Source organism: Malaclemys terrapin, chromosome 1, assembly GCF_027887155.1.
Source record: "Malaclemys terrapin pileata isolate rMalTer1 chromosome 1, rMalTer1.hap1, whole genome shotgun sequence".
NCBI lineage: Eukaryota > Metazoa > Chordata > Testudines > Emydidae > Malaclemys > Malaclemys terrapin.
The window spans coordinates 299,385,940-299,398,470 of record NC_071505.1 but is presented as its reverse complement, the minus strand read 5'-3'; the positions used below and the strand labels follow the sequence as shown (position 1 = coordinate 299,398,470).

The following is a 12,531-nucleotide window of genomic DNA, read 5'->3' as shown; positions in this document are numbered from 1 at the left end:
CTGCAAAGAAACAAGAAGGCCTCAAGCCTGTAGACAGAAACAACATGAATACCAATATAAAAGATTTAGTAAATAATCCACAGCACACATTGTCCAGATGTAAATCGTTACTCCATCTACTGCTTATGCAGCTACCTCATGTTTATACTTGCATATTAGAGCTACCAGAAAATTTTCCCCTTTATTATTTGTCCCCTCTATAAATCATATAGGTCAGTGAAAATAGATATTTTACAAAACAGACCAGAACAATGTATTCTCAGAAATTGGGTGGGCAAACCTCACATCCCCAGCTCAGTGACCTTGAGGGAAAGTTTGCTCGGGAAGTATGCACCATTTGAAGGGGGGCGGGAGTCAATGTAGTTATTTTTACTAATATTTGAAATCTTCCGAGCATATTCTGTAAATGTATATGGGATCTGGCATGCAGGCTACCTACCCTGACATCAAAACATTTGACTTAAATGGTAAGCTCTTTGGGGCAGGGACCATCTTTTTGTCCTGTGTTTGTACAGCTCCTAGCACTGTCCTGGTCCATCACCCTGCATTGCAAGGTGATACCCCAATACAAATAAATAATAATAAAACCAAACCCCTCTTCATTTCAGTGTAGTTAGACTGAGAAGTTACTGTAAAAAAACCCTAATGGAATTCCATGTTTGTCTCTCAGTTACTTCTATAACAAGTCTGCTCAGTTTATTGCTGGCTGTGCAATCTTGCCCTGGGATCCAAGAGTAAAGCTGTCTTCTTTCTGGCTTGTGCATCATGATGCATTGTAAACCAAGAATCAGGCAAAGCACTGCACACATCTTGCAAAAGTAGCATGTTTCTTTTCATTGCCCATTGTGGTTGGTCATACTTCGTCTCTCTACGGTAGCTGGTAATGTTGGTTTAGAGGCAGAAAGATCCATTAAAATTGATATTTGCATTGATTTCTTTTTATACTTGTTGCCTTTACGAGATATGATCAAGTGTGGATGTACTTTTGACCGCTTCAAAAATTTGTCTAATTTTCCTGCTTGACTGCTGGTTAATGTTCTAATTAATATATACCCGGTACTTTCCATTCTGCTGTAAGTAAGGACAAAACTTAGATTTAATTTCTGTATCAGAGGCTATTGGGAATTAAGTTCCCATCCTCTCTCCTCTAATTACTCTAACTGTATGCCAGCGAAATCTGCAATCTTCAATCTGTGTTTGCTACATGAAAGGCTTTCTCTTATTTCTGAAAGAGAAGTCATTAAAGTTGCAATGCTCTCTATTCAGACCGATTACTAGATTAAAGATCTGCCATAAGTGAGCCCCCAATCATGGGGCAGTATGTTTTCCAACCATGATGTGTGAAACACAATGCCTCCCTGTTTGTATCTTGGCTTTGCTACTTCCCCTGGGGAGCTCCTAAAAGGACTTACGGGAAATTAACTACAAAACATTAGTAAGGATTTGGTTCCTAGGATGAATAACCATGAAGAATGTGTCTGCTATTACAGATTAGGGTTACCATACATCCGTTTTTTCCCGGACATGTCCGGCTTTTCGGCAATCAAACCCCCGTCCGGGGGGAATTGCCAAAAAGCCAAACATGTCCAGGAAAATGCCGGCCGGGCACTTCCCCTCCCGCGGCAGCTCTGCTCCTCCCCTGACTCTTCGGCTCTGTTTAAGAGCCAAGCTGCCCGAGCGCTATGGGCTTCAGGCAGCCCCCTTGCCTCCGGACCCCAGCCGCCGGCCGGGCACTTCCCCTCCCGGGCTCCGGCGGCGCAGGGTCCGGAGGCACGGGGGCTGCCCGAAGCCGGTAGCGCTGGGGCAGCTCGGCTCTTAAACAGAGCCGAAGAGTCGGGGGAGGAGCAGAGCCTCCGGCCGCAGCGGCTCTGCTCCTCCCCGACTCTTCGGCTCTGTTTAAGAGCCGGGCTGCCCGAGCACTACCGGCTTCGGGCAGCCCCCGTGCCTCCGGACCCTGCGCCGCCGGAGCCCGGGAGGGGAAGCGCCTGGCTGGGGGCGCAGGGTCCGGAGGCAAGGGAGCTGCCCGAAGCCCAAGTGCTACCGGCTTCACGGTTTGCCGGGCAGCCTCCAGACCCTGCGCCCCCGGCTGGGCACTTCCCCTCCCGGGCTCCAGCTGCGCTGGGGAAGCGCCGGCCGGGGGCGCAGGGTCTGGGGGCTGCCCGGCAAACCGTGAAGCCGGTAGCGCTCGGGCAGCCCTTTCCACGTGGCTGGGAGTGGGAGGGAGGAGGGGGCGGGGAAGGGGCAGAGTTGGGGTGGGGCTGGGGTGGGAAATGGGCGGGGCCAGGACCCCGTGGAGGGTCCTCTTTTTTTATTTGTTAAGTATGGTAACCCTAATTACAGATATGTGGCTCAAAATGTGTGAAAATCATTCCCGAATATGAGGCTAGCTAACTTACCGCAGTAATGTGGTTCTCTGTGGGCCTGTGGCTGCAGTAGCAAATTTAGTGCCTGTTTTTCAGCAGTGCTGTAGCTGTAACTGGGCAGGCACCCAGGTTGACAAAACTGGTGTTTCCAGTATCTTGTCCGGAAATGCTCCTCTAATCAGAGCTTGAGGACGTGTTGCTAGAAATGCCCAAGTTCTGACTCTACTAACTAGAGTTGAGCAAATAACTGATTTTTTGGTTCACTGGCAGTTCTGAAAAATCAGTGGGGGATGGGAGATAGTTTAACCTGAACTGAATCTGAAAACTGCGCGGGGGAGAGAAAGCCCCTCGGTTAATCAGAAAATTGTGGTTTATCCTAGGTGTGTCTCCTTGTTAGGAAGTGGAGTCACACCACAGATGAAAGTGGCTCTCTGTGTTTACTGTGGTTTTGAACAGATCCTAATGATAATTTCGTTATTGTTAGTGGCACAGTGTCCTCTGCTGTTGTTGTGAAAGACACTAAGGGCTAGATTCACAAAAGGCACCTAAATCCCAGAATCAGGCCCTTGCTCAACAGCCACGGCACCCGGTGGGCACCTATATTTTTGCAGTAGAAGTTCCCTCAACATAGGGTGACCAGACAGCAAATGTGAAAAATCGGGACGGGGGTGGGGGGTAATAGGAGCCTACATAAGAAAAAGACCCAAAAATCGGGACTGTCCCTATAAAATTGGGACATCTGGTCACCCCACCTCAACATCTGTGTTTCTGCACATGTGCACTGCAGCCCCACACCAGGCAGTGGAGCCTAAGCCCAAGGTGATTCGCTAACCTAACTCGCCTGCAGGGCCCAATCCGGTAAGCATACTCAGTGTGCGCCTGCTGGATCAGGCCCCTGCAGCGAGCTTATACTACTTGTAGCCCAGGGGTTAGGATACTCACCTGGGATGTGGGCAACCTCTGCTTCAAGTCCTCCTTCCTCCTAAGGGGGAGAAGGGATTTGAACAGGGAACAACACCTCTCAGGTGAATGCCTTAGCCATTGGGCTGTGGGATATTATGATGTGGGGCTCCCTCAGTCTCTCCTGTTGAAGCTGTTACACTGTTCATAGATCATTTAAAAAAAAATCATTGGAGCAGGCGGACTAGGTCGTGTGTCTCACACATCCCAACCACTGCTGTAGCTCTAATCCCCAGGCAACAGAGTCATTCTCATGCTTGTTTGCCTGTACCCTCTCTCTCTCTCTCTCTCTCTCTCTTGCCCGATGATTCTTTCATATTGACAGTCACTCATGTTCTTATGCTCCAGTATACACAGCACATTGTAGGAGCAGTCATAGATTTTTCCAACATGTATACCAGCTGGGAAAAACCTGATTAGGTCATGAAATTTAATGGGTCTGGCTTTCACCTGCCTGCCTGCCATTAGAGGCTTAGTTTTTTTCCCCTTCATGTAACCTCAAACCTCCTTGTACACACATCACATGTTGCCACAATTCTCCTCCAGCTAGGAGGGCATAAATTAATGTGACTTCGAATCACAAACTGAGAATTCCTTAATGACACAATGGATTTTTCCCTATGAATAGGCTTTGTGCTGTTCTTTGCTCTCAGGGAGTTGAAAACTAAATTCAGGGTTTGATGTTAAATGTCCTGTATGGGATAGCACAGCACCATATTTAGAACATGGAGCCATTTATTCTTCTTTAGATGTTCATTAAATCCTAGTGGTCATGTACTGCCGTAATATGTTGCAGCAGATTTAGTATATTGGAGCCTTGCTATTCTGAAATAATTCCACTAGGCAAATCATGAAAAATTAATGTAATGAGGCTTTTACTATGAAAGCCTCTAATGTTAATAATACACTAAAAAGTATTTGTATAGCACTTTACATATCCTAACTGCTGTGGAAGGTAAGGAGTATTATCCTGAGACCAATGCACAGAGATAAAGTGATTTGCCCATGGTCACAAAATCACTGGCAGTGCTGACTCTGGACACCAGATTCTCTCCTTAGAGATAGCTGTAGGGCTCCCAGCCCTTAGCAGTACCATGTATTTAGGTGCAAAGCATTTATGCTTGTTAATTTGTTTGCTGAAAAAAGAGGAAAAATGCAGATAAATATATCACTATTAAATGGGATAACTTGCACCCTGCTCCATTTTTTGCTGTTCTTTCTTATAATCTGAGGGGTTTAAAATGTTAAAATAAGGACAGTACTCACATGGTTCGGAATGGGAAATAAGCTTGATTTCAGTCTAAATGTTACTTGTGGGAAATCAGATCGAGGGTTTTGTCCCCATACTTTGTGGGACAACCTTTCACAAAACAGTTCACAAAGCTGCATCATGTTCCGATCTGGTCTGGATAACAGATTTCTGCATTGAAACCCTGTTTAAGGTCTCAGTATCTATCTTCACCTTTGTCTGCTTCCATTGAAGTGAGAAATGCAAGGAATGTATTGGCTAGTGCACAAGGTCCAGCAAGGAATAAGGTTAATAAGATAACACGTTAATCTGTACACACACACACTCCTACACACTGGTACCTAGAGTTGAAAGTGCAGGAAGGGAGTGAGATGTGATGTGCAGATTTATCGCCTGTTGGCCCAAAGTATGTAAACAAATAAACACATTGTAATTTTGCATTAATGTAAACTATACCAGGAACCCCTCGTATAGGTTTTAAAAAATGCTTTATTGTGCTTGCTGAAAGAAGAGAGCTGCTCTCCTACTGATGGTTCAGTGAGGTTTCATTCTTTTGTTCCCTACCTCAGGGTAGGGAATTGTATGCAGGATAGTAAGATGTAGGTTTCAATAATTTCTAATCATATGTGTGTCGTTTCTGTATCCCTTGTGCTCCTTCCTGCTTTTTTTTATACACAATACTGCATTTGGTTTTAAATTAGCTTCTAAACTTTTCAAGGCAGGTACTGTCCTCCTACAGTGGGTTTGGACAGACCCAAATCAAGAAGGTATGTAGGGAGTTTACTCCTGAGGGAATTCTGCACCAAAAGGAGTTACTGTAAAAATAAATAAAATGTGTATGTACTCTTTGTAATTTGGGTGGGCTGAAACAATACTGCATTTTTAAAGGGATTCTCACTTTTGCCTGGAAGATCAGGCATTAATGTATTCATCCTCACAACCCCCCTTTGAAGTAGAGAAATGCTGTTACCCCCATTTTACAGAGACCTGAGGGACAGAGACTTCTCAACATCACAGAGGTGGAACAGGGAATTGAACCCTAGACTGCCAAGTCCCTGCCCTTAACCACTGGACCATCCTTCCTCTTGTATATATTTTTAATTTGTTTATATATGCTTAAAAGTAGGTTCTCCGGTAAAAAGCAAACTTTAATGATTTTAAATTACTTTAACCTTTTTACCAGAACCAGCCTTCTACTTTGGAGATGTCGAATACTATGTTGATGAGAGTGCTGGCTTTGTTGAGGTGCGTGTCTGGAGAACTGGAACTGATTTGTCCAAAGCTGCCACTGTTACAGTAAGGTCTCGCAAAACTGAGCCAATAACTGCAGAGGGTGAGTGATCATTTTGCTCTAGTGTCATTTTTCCTTAATATGTCTTAACATGGAGCACTGGTACATCCAGCGTGGATTCAATGCTGAATGCTTCTGGTTTAGCCCCAGAAGTGGCTCAGAGAGCCTCAAGGCTAGGCATGCCACACTTGGTGTTTGCTCTGAACCTTCGGACAGAGGCTTCTCCATAGTGTGAAGAAATGCATGTGTGTGATGTTCAGAAGTATGAGGCGACATCTGTACCCACACTGAACTGCATGATAGTAAGTAAGAGGAAAAGTGAGCATGATAAGGAACAGAGAAAGGGCATGGACAGGTGTTGAAATGAAAACAAATGAATGGAAATCATGAGCTTTATCCTGGAAGGTGCTGGCTGCCCTCAGCTACCATGAATTTAATTAAATGTTTAAGTTGCTCAGCACTTCACATGATCTATTTGAGATGCATACAGCCCATTTTTAGATATCACAGTTATTCCTACTGCTAAGCTGAAGTAAGGGCTTATTCAAATGTGTTTAAGAGCAGCCCTTAGAAGGAAATGGAAGCAAGGGCAAATTCAGCCTTCCAATGGTTCCCACAAACTATTATCTCTCATAGTCAGTTGCTCATTGCCTCCCAATACATGCTAGGCACAGAGTTCTTGCCAGCCCACCAGCCTGCAGTTCTTGCTGCCCTCAGCTTATTATATTTAGTCTGTGTCTACCCTTGGAGCTAGAGGAATGATTCCCAGCTCACACAGACACACTCATGTGCTAATTTGAGGAGAGTTAGTGGACAAAAAATAGTCATGCAGGTGCAGCAGCACAGGCAGCTGTGAGTGGCACCACGGGCTAGTTGCCCCAAGTACGTACCCATGGGGTCCAGGTAGGTAGGTAGGTACTCAGCACAACTAGCCCATGCCGCTGCTCACCCACTGCCCATGCTACCCCAGCTCACAAATGTTTTTAGTGTGCCAGCTCCAGGAGAGTTAGTGTGAGTGTGTCTATGTGAGCTGGGAGTCGTACCCCCAGCTCTATGTGCCGACATACCCTCAGAGCCTTCATCCACATGCCGAAAGGATCAAGCTCTAAATTGGTATCTGGCGCTGGAGACGTATTGTACTCAGTGTGTTTCTAACACATGGCATTTTATGCTAAAGCGTTCTTTTGATGTGGAGAAGTCATGAAGAATCCAAATATTTTTCCTAGATGGTTACATTGAGCATGAATGGACGTTAGTGCTTAGTTACTGATATAATTTTAAAATACTCTTAGTTGTCATAAGCCTTCTTGTTATGATGTCCATGACAGGAAGACATAGAGTCTGGGTTTAGCATTAGTATGCCTTTCCACATTTTTGTGCTTTCTCTTGGAAAATTAGATTATTAAGATGTCTAAAAAGAATGTCCATTTACTTCATTTCTTAACTATTATTTCACTTGATCTGTTGGGTTTACCTCACCCTAAATATTGAATGCATTTTTGTTCCAGAAAAGCATAACAGCATTATAGGACCATGTTTTTGGTCTTTACTCACTGGATAACTGTTAAATAGGTGTGGGAGAGGGGGGGTTATTTTTGTTTCCTTCAGCAATATGTGTAAGGGCTTTTCATCTCTTTATTTAAGAGTTTATTGGAGTAAAATAGATTGTACTGTGATATCACGGCAAATGCACAAAAGTCCACTCTTTCACCTCAGACTTAGGTACCTTTAATACCCTGGAACCCAGACACCATGTCCTGGTATAACTCAACATTCTGTCTCATTCACTTCTCTCTAGTTTTGTTTTGTTTTGTTTTTATTCCTAGAGTGAACTGGGTTTTCTTATCTTTGACACTGAAGTGTGCCAGGCCCCACCTGACATAGTCTGGATGGAATTTGACTCGTCTTGTCTTTCTCTTGGACTTTCATTAGCCACTGGCCAGCAGGGTCCAAAATCTGTTTGCCTTCCCTCTTCCCTACACTTAAGTTTCATTCTTGTTATATATCTCATCTGGATATCAGTAGTGTAATTCCTCTTAATCAGCCTCTTGGTTGCTCTGTTTTCCCTTTTTACATTAGTCACATAATTTGCTGCACTGTCCCCTAGAATTATAGGCATAATATTAAATCCTTATTCCAAGGAATCTCCTTCATTTCTGGGATTTCTCCCAGAACACTCTGGTTGGTCCCAAACTATAGTTTGTATCTCACTTACAAAGGTTTTACATCAATATAGCTCCATTCACTTAAATGGTGTTATTCCTGATTTTCAACAGGGTAAGTGAGGTTAGCATCAGGCCTGCTCCAAATCCCTTCTAGGTAAGAAGCTTTTTGCTTTGAATGACCACAAAAGTTCTAGAGAGTTTTAAATGATAAAGTAAAAAGTACTTCTTGACAATAAAAGAAAGAGATAATTACATTTTTATGAGTTACTGTCATCAACTTCCTGACATTAGATCCCTTATTTTCTTTAACTAAATGCTGTGAAAAACAGTTCCATCAATGTATTCCATTTTCTGTTGTTTCTTTGTGTAGCTGGGGTAGATTATGTAGGCATCAGTCGTAATTTGGATTTTGCCCCTGGAGTCAACATGCAGACTTTCCGTGTGATCATTCTGGATGACCTTGGACAGCCAGTATTAGAAGGAATTGAGAAGTTTGAGCTTGTGCTGCGAATGCCCATGAATGCTATCCTTGGAGAACCAAGCAAAGCCACCATCTTCATCAATGACTCAGTCTCTGATTGTAAGTATTAATTATTTTCACAGGAAGAAAAATGATGCTTGCAATGATAGATAGTATTCTTCCTTCTGAATCTATATGGAACCAATGTTCAGGCATGGTGTTTGGAAACACTACATTGCTGAAGTTGTGATCTTTTGGATGAGGTGTAAAATCGGGCTCCTGACCCCTTGTGGTCATTATAAAATGTCTGGGAACTTACCTACATGTACTCTTAGCTGGCTATCATTTTTCACTTATTTTCCTAAAACCATGGGGAATGTAGAAAATGTACATAAGGCCTGAAGATAAATACATTTATACTAGCTTTACATTTGCTAGTTCTAATTTTATAGACATAAATGGTAATATTCCTGATTTATACCAGTTTGAGATCAAAATCAGGTCCATAGCTTGTAGTTCTGTAAAGCAATTGTGGTGAAATCCTGGACCCACTGAAGTCTGTGGACATTTTTCCATTGACATCAATCGGGCCAGGATTTCACTCTTTGAATTGTGGGAAATGTACTAAATAAATCAGTTGCTACCTGGTGAGGAGTCTGCCACATCATAATCATATATAACATGGCACATAACACCCGCATGTTAAAAGCAGTGGCTCTAGGAATTGAACATTTTGGATATTTTATTCCTTCTTTTGTATGTGTCTGTCTAGTGCCTAAGATGCAGTTTAAAGAACCTATGTACATTGGCAATGAAAATGATGGACAGATTTCTGCCATGATATATAGGAGCGGGGATATCCGCTACACATCTACAGTGCGCTGTTATAGTCGGCAGGGTTCAGCCCAGGTAATGATGGACTTCGAAGAACGTCCTAACACTGACGATTCCATCATCACTTTCCTTCCTGGTAAGCTACAGTTCTTTGTTAGAATCCTTTCTTCGGTCAGAGTTGGTTTTGCTTTAAATCATGTGAGTTTTTTTCTCATAGCAAGGGCCATACAGACTGTTTGGGGGAACAAAACTCTCTCTCCACAGAATAGGTAGAGCATGGGCAGCAGCAGCACACTATTCCTCACACCATCCTGCCTTAATCCTGGACTAGAGGGGGATCATCTATAGAGACACAAGGGATATCCTTTTGCAAAGACCCAGGGACTCATCCTAACACATATATCCCATTGCTGTGCTGCAGGCAGAACTGAATAGCAGGTGATATCACAGAGGAAACCCCCAGAAGCTCTGGCCCCATTAGGCAGACCATCAACAAATCCAGCTCTCTACTGCTGGAAAGGGTAAACACCTTTTAACTTTGCATAGGGACACAGCTAAGCTAATTATTGCTCTCTGATATTTCTCCTCCTTCCTGCTTATTTCTTCTTTCTCAGTCTGCCTGGGTGGCTCAAAATGTTGAACCCAAAGAAAAAACATGAGGAAATGGGGTATTACTTCTCCTTTGAGGGAAAAATTGCTTGAGTCCCTCTTGGGGGTTATCAATCCAAACCTCCTTTTACTTGACTGGAGAACAGTTTCTTGTCTCCTCATTTTTATATGCTCACATTTGTAACTTCTGTTTTTTCCAAGCCTTAAGCAAGTTTTTTCCGCTGTATGTAAATCTTATGATGCAGAGGACCTTCCCTCTTATGAAGGTCCTCTCATGGATAAGTAATTGTTAAAAGATAGGAAACAAAGGGTTGAAATAAATGGTCAGTTTTCAGAATGGAGAGAGGTAAATAGTGGTGTCCCCCAGGGGTCTGTACCTGGGACCAGTCCTGTTCAACATATTCATAAATGATCTGGAAAAAGGGGTAATCAATGAGGTGGCAAAATTTGCAGATGATACAAAACTACTCAAGATAGTTAAGTCCAAAGCAGACTGTGAAGAGTTACCAAGGGATCTCACAAGGGTGATTGGGCAACAAAATGGCAGATGAAATTCAATATTGATAAATGCAAAATAGTGCACATTGGAAAACATAATCCCAGCTATACATATAAAATGATGGGTTCTAAATTAGCTGTTACCACTCAAGAAAGAGATCTTGGAGGCATTGTCGATAGTTCTCTGAAGACATCCACTCAATGTGCAGCAGCAGTCAAAAAAGCGAACAGAATGTTGGGAATCATTAAGAAAGGGGTAGGTAATAAGACAGAAAATATCATATTGCCTCTATATAAATCCACGGTACACCCACATCTTGAATACTGCATGCAAATGTGATTGCCCCAACTCAAAAATGATTTGCAAACTTGACACAATTAAATTAGGCTTGAATAAAGACTGGGAGTGGATGGGTCATTACACAAAGTAAAACCTATTTCCCATGCTAACTTTTCCCCCTACTGTTACTCACACCTTGTCAACTGTTGGAAATGGGCCATCCTGATTATCACTACAAAAGTTTTTTTTTCTCCTGCTGATAATAGCCCACCTGAACTGATTACTCTCTTTATAGTTAGTATGGCAACACCCATTTTTTCATGTCCTCTGTGTATATATATCTTCCTACTGTATTTTCCACTGCATGTATCCGATGAAGTGGGTTTGTTAGTCTCTAAGGTTCCACAAGTACTCCTCGTTCTTTTTGCTGATACAGACTAACACGGCTACCACTCTGAAACCTAGATATTTGCCTAGTTTTACAACAGGCTACAGAAAAAGCACTAGTGAAGTCAGGACAAACTAAAATTTCATACAGACAATGACTTGTTTATACTACTCTATGTACTATACACTGAAATGTAAGTACAATATTTATATTCCAATTGATTTATTTTATAATTGTATGGTAAAAGTGGGAAAGTCAGAAATTTTTCAGTAATAGCGTGCAGTGACATTTCTGTATTTTTATGTCTGTTTTTGTAAGCAAGTAGTTTTTAAGTGAGGTGAAACTTGGGTTATGCAAGACAGATCAGACTCCTGAAAGGGTACAATAGTCTGGAAAGGTTGAGAGCCACTGTTCTAAATAGGCTTAAATCAGTTAGAACCAGAAGTTCAGAGTAATCACTAATTTTAGGCACATTGTTTTCTGGTTGTTCAACTTGAGACACGTAGCTACTGATCTTCCAAGGTGATAGGCATCCACTTGTCTCATTGGAATCAGTGGGAGCTGAGAGCGATATGAAAATCAGTTGAGCTGCCATAAATTAAAGTACCCAAAATTAGAGACTGTTCTTTAAAATTTAGTCTTGAACCTTAGTTTCTCATTTTCCACCTCTGAAAATGAGGATAATACTCTTCTACCTCTCAGAGGTGTTGTGAGATATTAGCTGCACAGCTATGTAAATACCTAGTCTTACTATTATAGTAAATAAAAATGTTGTTGCTGATGCTATTGCTAGTACTTTCATTAGTTATTTACTTATATAGGGCCAGTACAGGGCTTTGATCAGTAGAATTGACCTGTGGGTCCTACAGCTTGAGAGAAATGTCTGTAGTACATCTAGAAAAAATTTAAGTTCTGTATGATGTTACTTTCTGCATGATGATTCCAGGTGAGGCTGAGAAACCTTGCACCCTCATGCTTGTGGATGACTCTTTCCACGAAGAAGAGGAAGAGCTGCGTCTGGTTCTTGGCACTCCAAGAAGTGATTCCTCCTACGGTGCTTCTATTGGTGAACAAAATGAAACCCTGATAAGGATCAGAGATCATGCAGACAGTGAGGAGTTATTTTTGACCATACAAATATCATTTTGGTATTTAAAAGACTTTGGTATTTAAAAGCTCTTTTGTGCACACTATTAAACACTGTTTTCTGTTGTTACAGAGGCCATTATTAAGTTTGGTGAGACCAAATTTAGTGTCAGTGAACCAAAAGATGTAGGACAGCTGGTTGTTGTAAAAATTCCAGTGCTTCGTCTGGGAGACACTTCAAAGGTTTCCATTGTGAGGGTTCACACAAAGGATGGCTCTGCCACCTCTGGAGAAGACTATCACCCCGTGTCAGAAGGTATGACGAGACTCTCCGGCAGTCATTCAGAT

The 12,531-nt window shown here is 42.5% G+C and overlaps 1 protein-coding gene across 2 annotated transcripts in view; it reads left to right on the top strand.

Moving 5' to 3' along the window:
• The window catches only part of FREM2 (FRAS1 related extracellular matrix 2), a 213,431-nt gene that overhangs the window by 143,787 nt on the left and 57,113 nt on the right, over positions 1-12,531 (top strand). For both annotated transcript variants that reach the window (XM_054015236.1, XM_054015237.1), the window contains exons 7-11: positions 5,756-5,905; positions 8,399-8,608; positions 9,261-9,458; positions 12,044-12,208; positions 12,317-12,499. In XM_054015236.1, coding sequence (XP_053871211.1) covers positions 5,756-5,905; positions 8,399-8,608; positions 9,261-9,458; positions 12,044-12,208; positions 12,317-12,499 — 906 coding nt within the window. The remainder of the gene's footprint in view (positions 1-5,755; positions 5,906-8,398; positions 8,609-9,260; positions 9,459-12,043; positions 12,209-12,316; positions 12,500-12,531) is intronic.